General features: G+C 46.8%; 1 protein-coding gene across 1 annotated transcript in view; it reads right to left on the bottom strand.

The window, feature by feature from the left end:
* The window catches only part of NID2 (nidogen 2), a 76,473-nt gene extending 72,648 nt beyond the window's left edge, over positions 1-3,825 (bottom strand). Inside the window, exon 1 of the mRNA XM_061612543.1 lies at positions 3,491-3,825. Within this exon, the coding sequence (XP_061468527.1) occupies positions 3,491-3,682 (192 nt within the window). The 5' untranslated portion in view covers positions 3,683-3,825. The remainder of the gene's footprint in view (positions 1-3,490) is intronic.
* Positions 3,826-23,132: the final 19,307 nt, after the last annotated feature.

A 23,132-nucleotide genomic window follows, 5' to 3' on the forward strand; every position in this document is an offset into this window, starting at 1 on the left:
GGGGCATTGCTTGTGGTGCCACCACTGGCACCAGCTGGTGGTGTAATTACAAACAACAGAGACTTTTCAGTGGTGGCTCCCAGATTCTAAACTCTCTCCCTGGGGAAACAGTGTTGTCCTCCTCATTGCTGGCCTTCAGATGCCAGTTAAAAAGTTATTTATTCATCCCAGCCATCTGGCCTAGAAACCCAACAGTTGTAAATGATAGACTGCTTTTTTTTTTTAATGAAAGGTTATGTTTTCAGATTTTTGTAAAGTATTTTGTGAAATATTTTGCGATGGAAGTTTAATTATATTCTAAACCGTCCTGGACTCCCAAATAAACAAAACAACAAGTGTTTATAGTGCTTAAGAACTTAAGATGTGTACTGCACATACAAATGGTCAAGAGTGCTCTTCAAGGTAGGTCAATGTATAGATTCCTATATTAAGTTGGGAGGGTGGGCTAATGCTGGGAAAGTGACAGCTTGTCTAAGACTTGCTTATCAATGGTTCCTTCTCAAAGTGAGGGGAGCTAACCAGTGGGGTACTACAGGGCCCAGCACTCTTCAACATTTTTATTAATGACTTGGTTGAGGAGGTGCAGGGAATGCTTATCAGATTTGCAGATGATACAAAATTGGGAGGGATAGCTAATACCTTGGAAGACAGAAACAAAATTCAAAGGGATCTTGATTGGCTGGAGCATTGGGCTGAAAACAACAGGATGACATTTATTATTATTTATTATTATTATTATTAATCTTTATTTATACCGCACCATTTTTCCAAAACTGGAACTCATGGCGGCTTCCAGATAAAAAATACATATAATTAAAAACATACAAAGTCTACATTAAAATAAGATTAAACTATTTCCAATATTAAAACCATACACACATATAGCTAAAAAAGTTCAAACTAGTTTAAAAATGATATAATAGACATGAGCAATGCAGCACCTTCACGCCCTATCCTTAGCCTTCAATTCCAAAGGCTTGTTGGAATAGGAAGGTCTTTGCTTGTCGGCGGAAGGACTGCAAAGAGGGGGTCATTCTTACCTTCCTAGGAAGGGAATTCCAAAGCCTAGGGGCAGCCACCAAGAAGGCCCTATCTCGCATCCCCACCAATCGCGCTTGCAAAGGTGTTGGGACTGAGAGAATGGCCTCTCCTGAGGATCTCAGGGCCCGGGCAGGCTCATACAGGGAGATACGGTCTGATAAATAGCCTGGACCTAAGCCGTATAGGGCTTTATAGGTCAACACCAGCACTTTGAATTGTGTCCGGAAACAGAGTGGCAACCAGTGGAGCTTTTGTAACAGGGGAGTCGTATGGTCCCTGTAACCAGCCCCAGTTAACATTCTGGCTGCAGCACGTTGTACCAACTGAAGTTTCCGAACAGTCTTCAGAGGCAGCCCCACGTAGAGCGCGTTACAGTAATCTAAACAGGATGTAACTAAGGCATGTGTCACCGTGGCCAGATCAGACAGCTCAAGGAACGGGCGCAGTTGGCACACTAATCTTAATTGTGCAAAAGCACTCCTGGCCACCTCAGAAACCTGGGACTCCAAATTTAACGCTGACTCCAGGAGCACACCCAAACTGCAAACCTTTAACAGAGATAAGTGCAAAGTTCTGCACCAAGAAACAGAAACCAAATGCAGTTATAAGATGGGGGATAATTGGCTTAGCAATACTACATATGAGAAAGATATTTGGATTGTAGTTGATCACAAACTGAATATCAGCCAATATTGCGATGTGGCTGCAAAAAAGGCAAATGCTGTTTTAGGCTGCATTAACAGAAGTATAGTTTCCAAATTGCGGGAAGTACTGGTTCCCCTCTATTTGGCATTGGTTAGGTCTCATCTTGAGTACTGCATACAGTTCTGGACACTACACTTTAAGAAGGATGAAGACAAACTGGTTCAGAGGAGGGCAATGAGGATGATCAGAGGACTGGAAACAAAGCCCTATGAGGAGAGATTGAAAGAACTGGGCATGTTTAGCCTGGAGAAGAGAAGACTGAGGGGAGATATGATAGCACTCTTCAAGTACTTGAAAGGTTGCCACACAGAAGAGGGCCAGTCCCAGAGTTCAGGACACAGAATAATGGGCTCAAGTTACAGGAAGCCAGATTTCGGCTGAGGATCAGGAGAAAAGTCCTAACTGTTAGAGCCATACGACAATGGAACCAATGACCTAGGGAGGTGGTGGGCTCTCCAACACTGGAGGCATCCAAGAGTCAGCTGAAGAGCCACCTATCAGGTATGCTTTAAGTTGGATTCCTGCATTGAGCTTAGTGTCCTTATAGACCCCTTCCAATTCTACTATGACTACCTAGTGAGTCACAGCTGTAGTAAGATATGAGCCTGGGAACTTCCAGGCTCTCCGATAACAACCTTACTCACAACTAAGCTGTGGGCTGACTTCTGCCAAGGGAGACAATGGGCTTATTGCTGCCTTTCAGCCTCAGTTTCTCATCCATAAAATGGGAATGGCAGCAACTCACCTTCCAGAATTCACAACCAATGCTGGGAAATTGTTTTTTTTTTTTTAAAGAAAAGAAATTTGCAAATGAAAATCATTTAAGGGGAGGTTGCTTATTAAAATCCAGCTGTTTTTCATTTGCAATTGAAATAAAAATAGGTTTTTAAAATAAACCTATGCAAAGAGAGGAAACTCAAGCTAGAATTAGACCACTGGTCTTTAGCTGGTGGGTCAGGACTGCCTAGTGGGCCACACAGCCTGACCTAAGGTGGGACACCACCAACACACAACCACCAAATATATGAGGGTGCATCCAACTTAGTTCAACTCAAAGCAGGCCCCCTGAAATTAACGTGCCTATGTTAGTTGTGTCCATCAGTTTCAGTGAGCCTACTCTGAGAAGGGTGAATGAACACTAGTTCTGACCCATGGTTAAAAGAAAAAAAGAAGTGGTTCCCCCTTCCAATTAGACTAAAATGGGTCCTGGGATTGAAAAGATCGAAGACCACCAAGTTAAACAGAGGCGCTGCAGCTAACCTAGAGCGAATTTGGCGAGCGATTCGACATCGCCTGCGCCAACGACACAGAGCGTTCGACTGGAAAGAGATATTAAACAGGGGCACACAGAGTGCTCTTATGAAGTGCCCAGGAATGTCTTGGGCAAACAGCTGCCCGTCCAAGGACCCTGCCTTTGGCACTGGGCACAACCGTTGGGCTGCCTCACCCCTGTGGTGCCATGCAGGGCTCCTCCTCTCTCTCTTCCTGACTGGCTGGCGCCTGCCTCCAACACGACGTACTAGATCAGCCTCTGCCAACTGGTGCCCTCCAGATGGTGTTGGACTCGACGTGACAGCACCAAGAGGAGCGTTCCCCGCTCCTCTTGGTGCAATCACGTCGAGTCCAACACCATCTGGAGGGCACCAGTTGGCAGAGGCTGTCCTGGACGACTGCCATGCCTCTCGCCCCAGCCCACCTCCCCCTGAACCTCTGGAGCGCACCAGGCACACGCCACCGGACTTACGTAGAGCTGGCTGAAGCGGGCCTCGTAGAAGCGGAGCGGGGAGGGCAGGGGCACCGGCGCCGAGGTCTCGTCGTCCCCGTCGGGCAGCTCCCGGTCCCCCCGCGGCCCCCCAAAGGAGAAGAGCTGGGATCGGGGCAGGGAAGCCCCCCAGCCCAGCAGGAGGAGGAGACCGAGGAGCGCTCCCCCAAGCATGCTGCTTGACCCTCGCAGTGGACTTGCTCCGGGGAGGAGGAGGAAGGGGGCGGGGGTCACCACCTCCTGGGCCGAGCCGGGAGCAGGAGCCACGAATCCCAGCCCCGTCAGCCGCGCCCACGTCCGAGCCCTGCAAGTCCCAGCGCTGGCCCTGGGACGGGGCGGGCCGAAGGCCCCCTCCTCCTCCCGCCGCCATTGGCTGCCCGCCGCCCGGCCAGTGACCAATCCCTCCCCGGGCCGGCTCAGCGAGGCCCTCCTCCTCCCCCCCCCGGAACATCTGGATCGCATTCGCCGCTCCTCGGGCGTAGCTGCCCAGCGCCGCCCCTGACCGCCCCGTCGGGGATGCCGCTTCGAAGGCGGGCTGGCACGATCCCCTCCCTCGGAACAGCTGGACCCCGATCGGCGCAATCACGTCGAGCAAAGAGCGCCCCGCACCCCTGGAACAGCTGGATTTTTTTTGGTCTAGTAATTAATTTATTTTAAAACCGTTTCTGTGTCAAAACGGCCAAGGCAGATTCTTCTGAGTGCGTGTTACTGTAAACTGCCCAGAGCGCTGGGCGGTATATCAGTACAATAAATAAATCGGAGAAGGCGACCCTATGGTCTTCCAGATGTTGCTGGACTCCCATCACATCTATTTATTTTTTGCATTTATATCCCACCTTTTCTCCAGGGAGCTCCAGGTGGCGTTCATGGTTGTCCCCTTCCTCATTTTAATCCCCACAACAACCCTGTGAGGTAGGTTAGGCTGAGAAGCAGTGACTGGCCCCAGGTCATCCAGTGAACTTCATGGCTGAGAAGGGGATGCAAACCAAGATCTCCCAGGCCCTAGTCCAACGCACTAACTACTACACCGCACTGGCTCCCATCATGATCACTGACCATAGGGCACGCTGGCCAGAGAGCTGATGGCAGTCCAATGGCATCTGGAGGTCCAGAGGGCCCCCTTCTCTGGTGGAAATGCTTAAAAGCGAGGTTGGTCACAACCAGTGTGGTGTAGTGGTCAAGGTGTTGCACTATGACCTGGGAGACCAGGGTTCAAATCTCCACACAGCCATGAAGCTTACTGGGTGACCTTGGCCAGTCACTGCCTCTCAGCCTCAGAGGAAGGCAATGATAAACCGCCTCTGAATACCGCTTACCATGAAAACCCTATTCAGAGGGTTGCCATAAGTCGGGATCGACTTGAAGGCAGTACATCATCATCATCCTCAGGTCACAACCTCTGGTGTATAACGTCCATTTTTCTCACAGGCATATAAACAGCCGGATTTCATTGATGCATTGCCCTGCCTCAAGTCTGGGGGAAAAGGCTTGTCAGAAAACATCAGCTCTCTGATCTGGTAGCCCTGCCCTCAACCCCCCCCCCCCCGTTACAGAGACTTTCCATAAAGATTCAGAAGTGATGACCGAAGGTGTTTCCAGACGAATTGTTTATTCAGCTGCACTATTTCTGATTTGTTTGCAGGGAGGTTAGATGAGGGTGCCTCAAAGCCAGGGTTATCCCACACTTTCCTCATCACAAAAAGTCAGATTGTTTGGAGAAATGGGTTTGTTGCACCAGAGCTCCCAATGAAGTATAATTGCACAACCTGAATTTGTCAGTACGCGACTGAATCCCGCCCGAAGATAGCGGCAGTCTGGAAGCAGCCACAGTCAGTCTCAGAGAGCTGTTCTGTAGAGAATAATCTCTTCCTGTGCTCTTAGATAAGACAAGTTAGGGGATTACAGAACTTTATGGAGAAGAGGCAACGAAAGAGATATGTGGCTCCTGAAATACTAAGCATTTTGATTAGGGCATTGGCATGTGTACAGAGTTCATTTCCACAGATGCACCAAGTGCAACCCTCAGTTGCAGGCACCCCTGGAGTGGGTAAACACTGCGGTCAGAGGGAAAGAAAATGCAAAAAGTACAAACAGTAAGAATTTTTTAAAAAATGAATGTGTGCAGAATTAGGCAGTGATAAGCAATGAAACAATCCATGGTAGCACTGAGTTAGTTAACATCTCTAGTGGGACAGGAAGCCCTTGTTTCTATTCAAACCCGCATGGGTAGAGTTGAACTTCTTGAGGAATTGTGATTCAGCGGACCATGGATGCTCTGGCTCCATACTGTATAAGGCCCCTTCCTGTGTCCTAGTGATTGGCCTGCCCCCCACAGCTTGTGAGAGGGGAGCCAGGATGGGAGATGCGGAACCTTGCCAACTTGCTGGAGTAGTTTTAGGTGGAGATGGCAACAAGTGGTGCTCTGCCATTCTCCTTTACGGAGCTGTGTTTGGGATTTGTCCCCTACATTTGTTAAGAACGTAAGAAGAGCCTGGATGCTGGATCCAGACTCACAGTTGCCAACCAGGTGCCTCTCAGCAGCCTGATGCAAGCAAGACCTGAGCGCAAGAGCACTCTCCCCTCCTGCCGTTTCGAGCAACTGGAATCCAGAAGCTTGCTGCCTGTACCCTGGGAGGAACAGCACAGTCGTCGTGGCTAGTAGCCGCTGGTAGCCTTACACTCCGTGAATTTGTTCTCACAGTGCCCAGCCAAATGCCTACGGGAAATCCACAAGGCCAGTGGGCAGCAGCACTCTCCCCACCTGCAAGTCAGAGGCCTGCTGCTTCTGACAGTGGAAGCAGAGCATAGCCATCCTGGCCAGTAGCCACTGATAGCTTTCAAATGTAAATGTACTGCCTTCCAGTCGATTCCAATTTATGGAGACCCTATGAATAGGGTTTTCATGAAGTTGAGAGGCAGTGACTGGCCCAAGGTCACCCAGTGAGCTTCATGGCTATGTGGGGATTTGAACCCTGGTCTCCCAGGCCGCAGTCCAGCACCTTAACCATTACACTACATTGATGTTAATAGACATGACTAACTTTGGTTCATTAATTGCGACCCTATGGTTTTCATGGTAAGCAGTATTCAGAGGGGGTTTACCATTGCCTCCCTCTGAGGTTGAGAGGCAGTGACTGGCCCAAGGTCACCCAGTGAGCTTCATGGCTATGTGGGGATTCGAACCATGGTCTCCCAGGTCGTAGTCCAACACCTTAACCACTTTACACTCCATGAATGTGTTTAATGAGCATTTTGTATCTCTGCAGACCTTGCAGTTCTCTCTCTCTCTCTCTCTCTCTCATGTGTAAAAGGTGCAGCTTTGACTACATAAGGATCCACATTCAGGGAATAAGAATTCACTATTAGGATGTAAGAATGGACAATATGTACTTTTGCTTTTGAGAGCTGTTATTTTCATGTCTGTGGATGTGTGAGTGTGAGACAGAGTGTTATGCTGCTAAGCTAGTCACAGCAGGTTTAGACTGGATCTGCTGGTGGAAGTTTCTCCATGCTGAAATCATTATATTTCTCTCTCATACAAAAAAAGTGGTGTGGCCTAGTAGTTAGAACAGGGATGGAGTCCCTGTTGCTCACCAGAGGTTGTTGGGCTACAGTTCCCATCATCCCTGACCACTGGCCATGCTGGCTGGGGCTGATAGGAGTTGGGAGTTCCACAACATGTGGAGAGGCGCAGGTTCCCCGCCCTTGGCTTAGAGTGCTGGGACTAGGACTTGGGCAACCAGGGATCAAATCCCTCACTCAGCCATTGAAGCTGGCTGGGTGACCTTGAGCCAGTCACTGTCTCTTAGCCTAACCTACCTTGCAGGGCTGTTGTGTGTTGGAATGTATGAGGTTCAACTCCAACTTGTGGGTTGAGGCTGCATGGGGTTAAAAAGGGTAGCTAGAGAGGAGACCGCTTGGTTGCTAGGCTATATCTGTCCTTTGATCTCCTGCTGTCTCTCCCTTCCTGCTAGACTGATATGCAAAGGATGTTGATCCCAGTTCCTTCCCTCCTTCCCAGTCTTCTTCTTTCTCGAGGGGGAGCAGACATCTTTCCTTTTGTCTCTCCCTCTCATCCAGCATGAGGGCTAGCACTGGGTGCAGTGTTTGGCTCTCCAACATAGCTAGTTAGCTAGATATAGGACTCTTTCCTATCAAGCATGTACTTCCAGAATAAAGTAGTTATTTCTTATTTTAAAGGTTAAAGTCTCTGTCTGACTAATTTGCAGGGAAGGTAGAATCTTAGCAAAGATTCAAACACACACACACACAAGCTCGCTCAATACTCTCCGTTCCGCTACGCAACTCTGCAGGGTCCTACAGGACATTGGGCCCAGCCTCCTATATTATGAAGATAAAATGAGCTCCTTGGAGGAAAGGTGGGATATCAGTGCAACAGTAAGTTTAATAAATGCTCTGCTCCGTGAACATCAGGGCAGACTTTTGCATGTTTACTGAAAAACAACCCCCACTGTGTTTGGCTTACTCACAAGAAGAACTACAGCCTAAATTCTCTTCTAGAATTCAAAAGGGTCCGTCTGGGAAACATGCTTTTGCCCTGCTCTGCATCAGTCAGTTCCAGGCTAGCTCAACAACCTTTTGCACCATCCCTCCATTGAATTTTGGAAAGCCGCTGTGTTTTTCAGTCACTTTTAACATGTTCCTTGACGTGCTCTTGCAACCAGTTGTAGCTGAAGCCCAGACTATTCCCAGCTGTTTCCCAGTGACACAAAGAACATCCTTTTATAATTACCAAAAAAAAAAAAAAGGAGCCATTGTTCACTCTTTTGACATCCATTTAAAATGCCCTAGGGAGAAACGGAATATTTCCTCTTCCTTCACTTTAGCGCAATGTCTAATTAATTCTTTTAGGGTGCAAAGGCCAGAGGCACAGGCAGAGGGGAGATGGACAGAGACAGGCCTGCATTTACTTAGAAATTAGAAAAAGCTGGATTCTGTATCAAAGAAAGCTGCAATCTTGCACTCAGTATAAGCTCTGCAGATTGCATAGATCCATATGTATTATCCCAGACATAACTTAATTTGCTGGGGTGACAGCATGAAGAGAGGAGTGTACATTCATTCTATAAATTCTCTGTCCGCCATGGCTGTGAGCCATGACAATTAAATGGAGTCTCCATGAAAATGAAATGGACTGCCTTCAAGTCGATTTTGACTTATGGCGACCCTATGAATAGGGTTTTCATCTGAGGCTGAGAGGCAGTGACTGGCCTAAGGTCACCCAGTCAGCTTCATGGCTGTGTGGGGATTCGAACTCTGGTCTCCCAGGTCATAATCCAACACCTTAACCACTACACCACACTGGCTCTCAGAGACTCCATAGTCAGAAGCAATTTATCGTGGAATTTCATATGCGGAGGGAAGGCCTGATGGTATTTTAGCCTCACTCTTCTTCCTTTGGGCATGTCCGTTTAGTCCATTTTGCCTCCCATCCATGCCCTTTCTTTAAAGAAACTGCTATGAAACAATAGAGAAAAGTGACTCTGCGCATATACAGAGTGTTTTCCCCTTACCACTGACAATTAGCGTAGAACCACTGGCTGAAAGGTTTCAGTGTCACAGGGCACTTCCTGTGAGCATTCATCCTGATTTGTTTCCAGGGAGATTAGACAAGGTCGGCTGTTTAATGCGCATTCCTTCTCATTTGTCTGTGGTGAGGTTAGGTGATGTTGCATTAAAGCAGTTTCCAGTGCATTTCCCTGACCCTTTCCTTATCGCAGAAAGTCTGATCTTTTGGAGAAGCAGGTTTGTTTGTGCAAGACCTGCCAATAAACTATAAAGGCCATAGCTCAGGGGCGGTGCATCTGCCTTGCATTCAGAAAGTCCCAGGGTCAAGAGCCCCACCTGAAAACCCTGGCGAACTGCTGCCAGTCAGAGTAGACAATACTGAGCTAGATGGACCAAGGATCTGACTCCGTAGAAGGCAGCTCCTTATGTTGTTTAATTACCCAACCTGAATTTGCTGGCATGTGATTGAATACCACTTAAAGAAAGCCCAAGTCAGGAAACAACAACAATAACATCAATAATGACAATAATAATAACAATAATAAATTTATATACCACCCTTCTTCCCAGTAGGAGCCCAGGGCTGCAAACAAAAACACTCTAAAACATCTTTAAAAACAGACTTTAAAATATATTAAAACAAAACATATTTAAAAAACAAAATTTAAAACATCTTGAAAAGCAATTCCGACACAGGCGCAGACTGGGATAAGGTCTCTACCTAAAAGGCTTGTTGAAAGAGGAACTGGAGTACTGGGCACGTAGTGACAGGGAAGTGCAGCAATAAGTGATTAGGTTTCAAAATAATTTTGGAATTGTGTCCCAAGAATACTCTCATGAGCAGTGAAGGCAGTGCTTGAAGTTCTTAACAAGAGAGAGAGGGAGAAGTACTGGGATGGAGGCCTCTGTAAGCACAGGCTGTCATTGCTCAAGGGAGCAGGAATGCACTCTTCATATGCTCAGAGGTGTTCTTTTTCACTTTGTACCCATTTTCTATCAAGAAAGGGCATACGGTACATGGTCAAATATTGGGAGATGAACGGTGTGGTGAGGTGGTAGGGAGGTGGTGGGTTCTCAAACACTGGAGGCCTTCAAGGGGCAGCTGGACAGCCACCTGTCGGGGATGCTTTAAGTTGGATTCCTGCATTGAGCAGGGGGTTGGACTCGATGGCCTCATAGGCCCCTTCCAACTCTATGATTCTATGAAAGGAGGCAGTTGGGGCTTAATAGGAGCTGCAACAGATTCTTTCCCGCATCCTCGTTTACCGAGAGACTACTGCCATCCAGAACTTGACGTAATCAGTTCTGATCAGCAACCTCTGAAAACCAGTGGCCACTCCACACCACTGGAATTTGTCATAGCCTGCTTGGCTGTGGGGGGGCTGACACTGTTTTTCCAGTTTGAAAACGTGCACAGGAGAAAGATGCTTGCTGGGAATATTTTACAGAGACATTCCTAGCTGTTTGAAGCAGCTCATAAGGTTGGTACAGTGCTGGATTTGGAACCGCCTGCTTGTACTTGCTTCCCATCCACTCATCCTGTATCTCTTTATCGCAAAAAGTTGCATACCATACGCATCCAGTATCATCGCTACACAAGGGAACTGACCCTAGGAAAGGCTGTCCTGGCAAGCCTGGTACCAGCACCTTTGGGCAGCGTCTGGGGCCTGGGAGGGCCCACTGGTGCTGAAGGCTGCCCTGGGCCTCTTGCACCAAGTGGCCAGGCATTGCGGGAATTATAAGATGGCCTATCCCTAATGCATACCATACATTTAAAGCATATGACATCCCCCAAAGAATCCTGGGAACAATAGTTGATTAAGGGTGCTGGGAATTATAGCTCTGTCAGGTGTAAACTACTGTTCCCAGGGTTTTTTGGGGGAAGTCTTGTACTTTAAATGTATGATGCGTACGCAGCCCATGGCCAGAGTGGTTTGGCTTATGCTGTTACTTTCACATGAGGTCCTCTCCGGAAACAGGAGGACCAATATTCTTTCCCGCAGTCAGTTCTTATCACTGTCGTGACAGGGTAGAGGGAGCAAGCCGTCCGACTCACCCTGGAAATATTTCGCCCACTCAACAATACCCAAGATGTGGCCTATCAGTTCCTGATCTGCAGTGATGTCAGCCTCAGAGGAGGGGAGGGAAATGGCTGCAGGCAAAGGAATGGAAGTGAGTAACAGGGCAATTCGGCTGAGGCTACCAGAGTGGCGTGCTGTAGACCTTTTTGACCAGGCACTGCTGGATTAAGGGAAGGAGGAAGCGGTAGAAATCTTGATGGTTTCAGAGGCAAAGGGTCTTCGAAGGGTTTCAGGCAGGCGAACAGTAGAGCCACGTGTGAGATAGTGCAGGAGAGCAGTCTGGAGGAGCAGAGAAAGCCCTGAAGATGTGTTAGGCTGGGGGAGCCTCTTTCTCCTGTGCTCCTCTCCACTTTAGTAATCTCTTGGCTTTCAAGTCAGGCCCTTCCAGCTGCTTGTTCCTCTGCCAGCCCCAAAGACCTTTTTCGGTTTATCTTCCCGGTGTCCTCGGAATCCTTCACGCGTGTGCAAAGGCTGTTCAGCCGCTCTTGTTGAGCAAACTCTGTTTCATGCTCCCCCACCTGAATTCTCCCAAATGCTTGGATATTTTTTGGGGGGGGCAGTCTTTCACCACATTTCAAGGTGAGGGTCCTGGAGAGAGACTGTGCTTATTGAGCATTCATCCGGATTTGCCCACACAGAGCTTACATGGAGATTAGATGATGCCTGGGCTTTATTGGAGGTTATATGTCAAACAGCAGCCATCCTGAATTGCTTCTGTGGTGGTTATACATCTTCCCACTAATCAACCATTTATCCCACGCTTTGTAGTGCATTTCCAAATTGCTTTCCTAGCCACAAAATGTTCTCTCTCTATCTCTTTTTAAGTGGATTTGTTGCACCAGAGCACTTTAATTGCATAAGCCTACATTTCTGGTGTGCAATTGAATCCCTCCTGCAAAATACTGACAGCCTAGAGGAGACCACACTGAATTTCTTCCAATATCTGTTTATTTACAAATCTATATAAATTGGGTGTGGGCAAGCAGGGTGGCACTTTGCAGCAGGCAGGGCTACTTTTTAAAGCCGCTTCAGTTTGCCCGAAAGCAAACAGGATGTCCTTGTGTGCCCCCTTTGTCACCACTCTCTTGCTCCAGTTCCATCTGGCCAGCCTGGTGCAAGGTTCAGGCTTCTGCCTCCTGTGCTGGCTCCATTCCGACTGCCAAAATCTTTCCAGCGTCCGCCCAAACAAGACAGGGTGTGTTTAGCAGCTAGTAGCCACCAGCCATCAATGTCCATTTTCAGCAAGCATGTTTGAGCCAGCAATGTCCATTAGAGAAACAAGGTTAGGTATTCATCAAAACCCTTCTTCCCAAAACTAGCGCCCACCGTCCAAATGTTTTGGCTTGCAACATGGGCCATGCTGGATGGGGCTTATGTGAGTTGCTGTCCAATAATATCTGGAGGTTGAAAAAGCAAAAAAAAAAAAAAAAACCTGGAGGAAAATGTCATCTCCTCACTTTGCACAATGGTGGCAATGAAGCAATGAACAGTGCCAGATGTTCACATAAGGTGGATCAGGCCAGTGGCCCATCTAGTCCAGCATCCTGTTCTCACAGTGGCCAACCAGATGCCCCAACAGGAAGCCCGGAGACTTGGGGTAATAGCAGCCACTACAGGCAGCATGAAACATGGTGGTGAGGGGAACAGTGAGATGCACAGGAGGGGAAATCCCTGAGGTTTGGAGGGATGGTTTTGGAGATTCACAGAGGTTCCTGAGTCCAACCAGCTGCCCATTGAGATAACAGGCCTTGCAGAAATAGTGGGTCATTCTGGACAGAAGCAGATGGTTCTCAAGTACCAGAACATCATCCTGCCGTTCTGGGGAGCACACTTCCTCCAGAAAACAGACGGAAGAAAAAACAGAGGTGGCAGTCAGTTGCATCCCAATCTTACGCAAGCACTACTTTGTCTTGTGGGTTAGGGTGTTTGACTGGCACCTAGTAGACCAGGGTTCAAATCTCCACTCAGCCACAAAACTCACTCGGTGACCCTTGGACCAGTCACTGTCTCTCTCGGTTTAACCTACCTCACAGGGTTGATGTGAGGACAAAATGGGAAGGGGGGAAACCCTGTATGCCACTTTGTGCTCCTTGGAGGAAAGGTGGGAAATAAATGTAATAATAAAATAAATGAATAAAGCCTGTTGCTGGCCACTCTGTGAAACGGGGCTGGAAGAGATAGGTCCACCTTGGTCCAACTCGGCAGATCTCTTATGTTTTTATGCACAGCCCACAGGTTAATCCAAGAAGGCATGCATTCCAATGTATATACCTTTATGGGGAATTGTTCAAAAACTCACCCTCATGTAGGAATGGGTGAGAATTTCAATTCAGTTCGCATTTCAAGCAGAATTTATCAAATTTGCACTTTCTAAAACAATATGAAAACCAAAACACAGCCATCTTTTGAAATTCACATTTCTTAGAATTTTGGGATCCAGTTCGCTAACAAAACAATATTTACAAAAATGCCTATATTAGGGGAAAGTGTTCATGAAGATGAATATATGAGTGAATATAATATGCAAAAAGGCATGAAATGATGAGAAATGGCTTGCAAAAATGTGTACCTTTGTCAAAACTTTCACACTAAAATGGTGGAGAATTTTCATGAGGATTTTTTTTAAAAAAAATATTGCAGATGGTTGCAGAAATGAAGAGGACTGAATTTAACTGTTAGAAAAGTGAGAGATGAGAGAACCGAAATGGACCGATCTTTCCATCCCTACTCTCATAGGAGGGGCAATGCCCCCTTCAGGGCTGAGTTTGCATCCCTTGCTCATATTACATAAATGAATGAATGAATTTATTTGTTTCGGTCATAGACCAGCAAGTACAAAATAAATAGTGTCAGAAATATAATATACGTGATTACAAAAACAGCTCCAAATTTAAAACTGCGTCATTAAAACTGAGTACACATCGAGCTAAAATCATGGGACAACATTTAAAATACTCATGTTAACTTCCTTCTGCAAGCAATAGCAGCTGCACAATAACTAGCCACCTTAGCGGTGACCTGGGGATCCCTGATCTGCAAGCAGATAGTATACATATCTTGCCTCAGGGCCCCTGGGCATTTTATGCAGAATCGGAGAGATAAAAATATAAATATTACGTAAATGTGCCACTTGCTATTGCACAAACGTGGCATTTACTATTGGGCAGAGAATCCAGCATCCTGAGAATCTCAGTCCTTTCTTTCTATTTGTCAAGAGCAAGGTTCTAGTCCTTATTGTCACAAAGGGTGAAATTGAAAGTAATGCCTGGCAAAAGCTCAGAGCTGGTAGGCTGAGCAGGGTTCCCAGGCACTGGGCTTCAGGGCGATGCATCAGTCGCTGCTCTCTCACTAGCAGAGTCATGTGTGACCTATGCAGATCTGCTTCCTTTGCAAAATGGACCCAGCTCACAGAAACTGGATTTGCTCAGTACAGAAGCTAAGTTACTTTGCTGCTGCTCTGTGTGTGTGTGTGTGTGTGTATGTGTTTGCCCTGCTCACATTATAAAGGGCCAGCTGTGCATGCCCAAAGAATTGCAAGGAGAAAGACAAGTGTATGAGCAACAGAATTGGAAATTCTCAGAACGTGGTAGCTAATTTTCCTGCTCCAGCAAATAACTGTGATTAGCAGAACGTCCCTACCACGTGCGGCTGTTCTACTGCTCCACCGTCTGTCAAAGAGAACAATTATCGAGCCACAAACCACCACCAATTTTCCCGGCTTTCGGATGGGAACGGATTCCTCTCCATCCCACTCATTTTCCATGCCCTTGTGGCAGCTGTGTTGAGAATGGTGGGGGGTAGGGGTGGGATCTGTGCTTCTCCCATAATAAGCTCTCTTCATTGTTGTCCCTAGGGCTTGAGCAAATGGAACCAGAAAGCACCCCCCTTTCGGAGGAAAGATCTGGAACTCTTTACCAGTTCCCATGTCCACCAAAACGAAAGAAAGCAAACTGCCCCCATCAGAAAAAGGCTGACAATGTTGCTAGGTGTTCTCATCTTTTCATTAACTGAGCCAGGCTTTCTGTGGGAAAAGAAAAAAAAATGCATCACACAAGAAGAAGCAGATTTTCCCCGTTATTAGTTTGAACGTAGGGACAAATTCTTGAATTACCACCATGCAAGTTGAGACCTTATCTGCTTCTTTTTTGGAATTGTTTTTATTATGTTTTTAGCCTTTTTTTAAAAAGAGATGTCTCGAAAGCTTTTAAAAAATATTTTTAAAGATTTTTGTTGAAATGTATTTTAAAGTCTGTTTTTATGATGTTTTAAAGTGTTTTTAGCGCTTTTGTTTGCTGCCCTGGGCTCCTGCTCGGAGGAAGGGTGGGATATAAATCAAACAATAGAAAAATAATCAAGAAAGAAATGCAAGCCCCGACATGTAACTCCAGCGCCTGTTTTGGTTGTGAACGTGGGCCCAATTCACAATCCCAGAGATGCCATTTAAGGAGGGGGAGCAGTTAGTTCTACCCCTTCTATTTTAGGATCAACATCCACAATCAGCTCTCTCTCAACATCTTTTAAAGTTTAAAGGGGACTCCAATGTTCTTGAGCGGAGCTCCAGCACTGAGAGCTGAACGCCCCCTCGAGCCATTTTGCTTATCTCTGTCCGAGTCAACGTTCTGGCTGCCCCTTCCATCAGCCTTCACGAGACTCGGCTAATTCTGATTGGCTCGTTCGGCCACTCCTAACGTGTCAGAGAACTGGGGAGGGCATGTTTTGCATGCAAAGGTTCTCAGGTTCAATATCCGGCATCTCTGAAACTCTGGAGAACTATGGCCAGTCAATGTAGGCCAGGGCAGGGAGGGCTGGGGGGCGGACCTGAAGCCTGGGGGCTAAATGCAGTCCTCCATGCTTCTCTCTCTGGTCCTTGGGACTCTCCGCACACCACACCCCCTCCCCCCAGGCCCACCCCCCTCACCGGCTCAGCATCACAGTCTCATTGAGGGCTCCTGTCTTGCTGGAATGATGCGTCCCGGCGCCCTCATGATGCCTTTCGCTTGCCTCCATGAAGAGCAGCGTGTCTAGAAAGTAGCCCACTGTACAGTGGTAAAATGTGAATTTCTTGCTTGTGACACTGGCCCCTCCTCCTACTAGTATCTGGCCCCCGGAATATTGCCTAAAAGTGAACGTGGCCCTTGGTATGAAAATGCCTGGCGTAGGCATTACCAGAGGTGTATTCGTCCAGGGTCTTGGGGGGGGGTTAGACCCCCTATTTTGGGGGGAGCAGAGTCCCAGTAGGGTCCCTGTCTCCAGCATCCTACAAGCCACTGAGAAGAGTCTTCTAAACATGCTTCCTTGTCTTTTCCTGCTAGTCAGAGTGAACTGAGGTGAGTCAGCAACTGAGAAGACTCCTCTCGGTAGCTAACACTCCGCTTTCATGCTTTTTGGCTCCTTACATTGTTGTAAGGTATTAACAAGGATCTCGTCCTTAATCCAGCAGGGCAAAGGGCGGAGTGGGGAGTGGCTGTGACTATCATGAAGGGACCCTGCACTTCTGAATTTGCCACCACACTACTGGCCAAGAATCATATTCACTAATAGGCAAAAAACCCTTGCAGTTTAAGAACATACCTATAGCCAACAGATATATCTCGTGGCTGTGTAAGTACCCAAGACTAGTCGAGTTATCAGTGGGGTGTGTGATAGGCGTGTAGACCGCAAGGTGTTTTGCCTGCCTGGTGCGAAGGTTGCGGATATCGCCCGTCGTTCAGATAGTTTGGTAGACAGTGCTGGGAAGGAGTCAGTGGTCGTGGTGCACGTTGGCACTAACGACATGGGGAAATGCAGCCGTGAGGTCCTGGAAGCAAAATTTAGGTTGCTAGGTAGGATGCTGAAAGCCAGGACCTCCAAGTTGGCTTTCTCTGAAATGCTACCGGTTCCACGCGCAGGACCAGCCAGACAGGCCCAGCTTCGCAGTCTCAATGCGTGGATGAGACGATGGTGTCGGGTGGAAGGGTTTGGATTTGTTAGGCACTGGGGAACATTTTGGGACAAGCCAGGCCTGTACAAAAGGGACGGGCTCCACTTGAACCAGAATGGAACCAGACTGCTGGCACTTAAAATTAAAAAGGTGGCAGAGCAGCTTTTAAACTGACTGAGGGGGGAAACCCGACAGGAGCTGAAAAAGGTCCGGTTCGGAATAAACCTCCCCCCTGGGATAAAAACCAAAGAAATGATGAAATTGTAAAAGGGGTAGGCCTAGAAGTAGGCATTGTGAGAGCAGGGGCACAGGATATAAATTCAGAAGAGCAAAATTACCACAGGCCTAACCACAAGTGCCAAAGACACTTGAAGAGAGACACTGCTTACAAGTGCCTGTACGCTAATGCTAGGAGCCTCCGAACCAAGATGGGAGAACTGGAGTGCTTGGTCTTAGAGAAGAGCATTGATATAGTGAGCATAACGGAGACCTGGTGGAATGGAGAAAACCAGTGGGATACGGTTATCCCTGGATATAAACTATATCGGAAGGACAGGGAAGGATGTATTGGTGGCGGAGTCGCTCTATACGTGAAAGAAGGCATTGAATCCAGCAAGCTCGAAACCCCAAAAGAGGCAGACTCCTCCACAGAATCGTTGTGGGTGGTGATACCGTGCCCCAGGAGGGACTTAATACTGGGATCTATCATCCCCCTGATCAAAATGCTCAGGGAGACCTTGAGATGAGATATGAAATTGAGGAAGCATCCAAACTAGGAAATGTGGTAGTAATGGGTGACTTCAACTACCCGGACATAGACTGGCTGCATATGTGTTCCAGTCATGACAAAGAAGCAAAGTTTCTAGATATTCTAAATGACTATTCCCTAGACCAGTTGGTCATGGAACCGACCAGAGGGACGGCAACCCTGGACTTAATCCTCAGTGGGGACCGGGACCTGGTGCGAGATGTAAGTGTTGTTGAACCGATTGGGAGCAGTGACCACAGTGCTATTAAATTAAACATACATGTAACTGGCCAATTGCCACGAAAATCCAACACGGTCACATTTGACTTCAAAAGAGGAAACTTCACAAAAATGAGGGGATTGGTAAAAAGAAAGCTGAAAAACAAAGTCCAGAGGGTCACATCACTCAAAAATGCTTGGAAGTTGTTTAAAAACACTATATTAGAAGCTCAACTGGAGTGCATACCGCAGAGCAGAAAAGGTACCGCCTGGGCCAAGAAGATGCCAGCATGGTTAACGAGCAAAGTCAAGAAAGCTCTTAGAGGCAAAAAGTCTTCCTTCAGAAAATGGAAGTCTTGTCCGAATGAAGAAAATAAAAAAGAACATAAACTCTGGCAAAAGAAATGCAAGAAGACAATAAGGGATGCTAAAAAAGAATTTGAGGAGCACATTGCTAAGAACATAAAAACCAACAACAAAAAATTCTATAAATACATTCAAAGCAGGAGACCATCTAGGGAGACAATTGGACCCTTGGATGATAAGGGAGTCAAAGGTGTACTAAAGAACGATAAGGAGATTGCAGAGAAGCTAAATAAATTCTTTGCATCTGTCTTCACAGTGGAAGATATAGGGCAGATCCCTGAACCTGAACTAACATTTGCAGGAAGGGATTCTGAGGAACTAAGACAAATAGTGGTAACGAGAGAGGAAGTTCTAAGCTTAATGGACAATATAAAAACTGACAAATCACCGGGCCCGGATGGCATCCACCGGAGAGTTCTCAAAGAACTCAAAGGTGAAATTGCTGATCTGCTAACTAAAATATGTAACTTGTCCCTCGGGTCCTCCTCCATGCCTGAGGACTGGAAAGTGGCAAATGTAACGCCAATCTTCAAAAAGGGATCCAGAGGGGATCCTGGAAATTACAGGCCAGTTAGCTTAACTTCTGTCCCTGGAAAACTGGTAGAAAGTATGATTAAAGCTAGATTAACTAAGCACATAGAAGAACAAGCCTTGCTGAAGCAGAGCCAGCATGGCTTCTGCAAGGGAAAGTCCTGTCTCAGTAACCTATTAGAATTCTTTGAGAGTGTCAACAAGCATATAGATAGAGGTGATCCAGTGGACATAGTGTACTTAGACTTTCAAAAAGCGTTTGACAAGGTACCTCACCAAAGGCTTCTGAGGAAGCTTAGCAGTCATGGAATAAGAGGAGAGGTCCTCTTGTGGATAAGGAATTGGTTAAGAAGCAGAAAGCAGAGAGTAGGAATCAACGGACAGTTCTCCCAATGGAGGGCTGTAGAAAGTGGAGTCCCTCAAGGATCGGTATTGGGACCTGTACTTTTCAACTTGTTCATTAATGACCTAGAATTAGCAGTGAGCAGTGAAGTGGCCAAGTTTGCTGACGACACTAAATTGTTCAGGGTTGTTAAAACAAAAAGGGATTGCGAAGAGCTCCAAAAAGACCTCTCCAAACTGAGTGAATGGGCGGAAAAATGGCAAATGCAATTCAATATAAACAAGTGTAAAATTATGCATATTGGAGCAAACAATCTTAATTTCACATATACGCTCATGGGGTCTGAACTGGCGGTGACCGACCAGGAGAGAGACCTCGGGGTTGTAGTGGACAGCACGATGAAAATGTCGACCCAGTGTGCGGCAGCTGTGAAAAAGGCTAATTCCATGCTAGCAATAATTAGGAAAGGTATTGAAAATAAAACAGCCGATATCATAATGCCGTTGTATAAATCTATGGTGCGGCCGCATTTGGAATACTGTGTACAGTTCTGGTCGCCTCATCTCAAAAAGGATATTCTAGCGTAGGAAAAGGTTCAGAAGAGGGCAACCAGAATGATCAAGGGGATGGAGCGACTCCCTTACGAGGAAAGGTTGCAGCATTTGGGGCTTTTTAGTTTAGAGAAAAGGCGGGTCAGAGGAGACATGATAGAAGTGTATAAAATGATGCATGGCATTGAGAAAGTGGATAGAGAAAAGTTCTTCTCCCTCTCTCATAATACTAGAACTCGTGGACATTCAAAGAAGCTGAATGTTGGAAGATTCAGGACAGACAAAAGGAAGTACTTCTTTACTCAGCGCATAGTTAAACTATGGAATTTGCTCCCACAAGATGCAGTAATGGCCACCAGCTTGGATGGCTTTAAAAGAAGATTAGACAAATTCATGGAGGACAGGGCTATCAATGGCTACTAGCCATGATGGCTGTGCTGTGCCACCCTAGTCAGAGGCAGCATGCTTCTGAAAACCAGTTGCCGGAAGCCTCAGGAGGGGAGAGTGTTCTTGCACTCGGGTCCTGCTTGCGGGCTTCCCCCAGGCACCTGGTTGGCCACTGTGAGAACAGGATGCTGGACTAGATGGGCCACTGGCCTGATCCAGCAGGCTCTTCTTATGTTCTTATGTTCTTATGACACCCGAAGCAAAATATCCCATTTAAAACACATTCCTCCCCCCCAAAAAAAGAATCCTGGGGACTTTGTAGTTTGTAAATAGCGCTGGGAATTGTAGTTCTGTAAAGGATAAACTGCAGTTCCCAGGATTCTTTGGGGATGTGCTTTAAATGTGTACTTGGAAGATTTATTTTATTTTATTTATTTTTAATTTATACCCCGCCTTTCTTTTCATGATAGAAACCCAAGGCAGTTTACATAAGGTTCCCAGGCAGTCTCCCATCCAGGCACTGACCAGACCTGACCCTGCTTAACTTCAGCAGGGTCCTGGCCTCATGTGCCTTCAGACGATATCCTGGACCATACAGAGGAGGGCCAGGATCTCTTCTCGATCGTCCCAGAGTGCAGGACATGGAATAATAGGCTCAAGTTACAGGAAGCCAGATTTTGACTGACCTTCAGGAAAAACCTCCTAACTGTTGAAGTGGTATGACTATGGAACCAATGTCCTAGGGAGGTGGTGGGCTCTCCAACACTGGAGGCATCCAAGAGGCAGCTGGACAGCCACCTGTTGAGAATGCTTTAATTTGGATTCCTGCACTGAGCAGGGGGTTGGACTTGATGGCCTCACATACCCCTTCCAACTCTACGATTCTATGATTCTTTGATTCTAGGACAGGCCTTGCCCATAGTGAGCTCAATGGGCCTATGGCCTGACTTACTACAAGGCACCTTCCTATGTCATAGACCTAGAGCATGCTTCTTCAATGGCCATGCTGCCTGGGGGTGATGGGAGTTGTCACGGAAAACATCTGAAGAGCACCAGATTCTGGAAGGCTGCCCTAGATCCTGCCTCAGAGGAGACTGTGATTCCCACAGAGACACCACAGGTAGGCTCCTCTGATGCCAGGTCATTCTTAGGGCCTCTCCAGGAGTATTCTGCAACATGTTCTTGATACAACCATAGTGCATTAGTGGTGGATTTATCCTGCTTTAGTTTATGAGGCCTCCCCTATGCCACCACACTATTGCTGTCCGGACAGCTACAACGCAACAAACACAAGTAAAAAAATAAACCAGAACATTTGTGGCATAAAAAGTTTTGGGGTTTCAGCAGAAAGTTACAGGATATGCACTGATTGGAAGAGATGCAGTGTGACCACCCAAAAAGTCTGCAGGTGCAAACAGTCTTGAAAGTGGGATTGAGTGTGATGACCCCAATAGCATCATGAGCACAGATCCTCATGAATGCACCGTAAAAAGGACATTGGAGGAGTCCTTACCTAGTCTAAAAGTAAACTTTTGGGGGAAATGTGATTCCATGCAGGAATCGAGTGAAATGTGCTCCCATTCAGAAAATGTTTAGCTCAGCGACTAGAATTTGGGGAAGTTCTTCTTCCCAACAGGGAGTGGCTGATGGTCTCCTGCTGATGCGCCCCTGGGGTTCTCACATCCACCCCTAATGCCCCCCTGCATTGCTCCAAAGGCAAACACACCAGGAAAACAATTCTCAGCAACAACAGCAACGCAGTGACTTCATTGTGCAAGAGTCTCATTTCCCTGTGTCAAGTAGGGACATTTCATGTTTTGGCAGCGGAAGATGTTGTCCAATGGAATCCAATGCTATGAAGACTTATCTCTGGGAATAACACGTATTCCTAAACAATGGAAAGGGGGGGGGAAACAACTATGTAAATACAAAACAGATATTGCTGGCTGTACAGACTATAGCTCTTCTAGGATGCTAACTACACATTATGTGCAAATGTGTGTATAAGAGACCCCTACTCTTTCTAGTGCATTTCCCTGTTACTTTACTTATTGCAAAAAGTCTGATATTTTGAGGAAGCAGGTTTGAAGCACAAGAGCTTTAACTGCAGAAACTGAATGTGTAAGTATGTGATTGAACCATATCAGAAAACATCGACAGTCTGAAAGCTCCTTTTATGCCATCTGTCAAATCCCTTGCCAGCAGCTCCTCCTCCCTCCCTGAGGTTTGCACATTCCCCTTGTGGGGCTCCAAAAATTATCTTGTGCATGCTTGTGCATAATGTGCTGTGAGCCCCTCCAAAGCACCACAATATGGTCAGCAGTGCTCTCTTTCCAAGGGTGAAAGCAGACAGTACATTTAAAGAAGACTAAAGAAAAAAGTGGGTTTTAACATGTGAAACATAGAATCATAGAATAGTAGAGTTGGAAGGGGCCTATAAGGCCATCAAGTCCAACCCCCTGCACAATGCAGGAATCCAAATCAAAACATTCTTGACAGACGGCTGTCCAGTTGCCTCTTAAAGGCCTGCAATGACATGAGCTCAGCTTTCTCCTGCCTTCATCATTTGCCCGACAGGCACATATTTTGTCACATTCTTTGTATTTTTGAGAGAGGTTGATCCCCTTTCTATTGTCTCCGGAGATCACTTGTGATTTTGCAAACTCTTCTCATAGCTTACCCAAAGTGTCTTGCCTCCCTAAGAGAATTAAATCTCTCACATCTTCAGATGACTAGGTTTTTTTTAGCATTCTTCCTGATTTGTTTGCACCAAATTTGTGCAGAGGTTAGACCGGTGTTTTTCAACCCTGGGTCCCAACATGTTGCTAGAATTCACCTCCACAGTCAGGGATGATGGGAGTTGTAGTCCAACAACCCAAAGGTGAAGACCACGGGGGTTAGACAATGTCTGGTCTTTGTTCTGATTTGTTTGCAAGGAGGTTATACAAC

The sequence above is a fragment of the Rhineura floridana genome, chromosome 2 (assembly GCF_030035675.1).
Source record: "Rhineura floridana isolate rRhiFlo1 chromosome 2, rRhiFlo1.hap2, whole genome shotgun sequence".
NCBI lineage: Eukaryota > Metazoa > Chordata > Lepidosauria > Squamata > Rhineuridae > Rhineura > Rhineura floridana.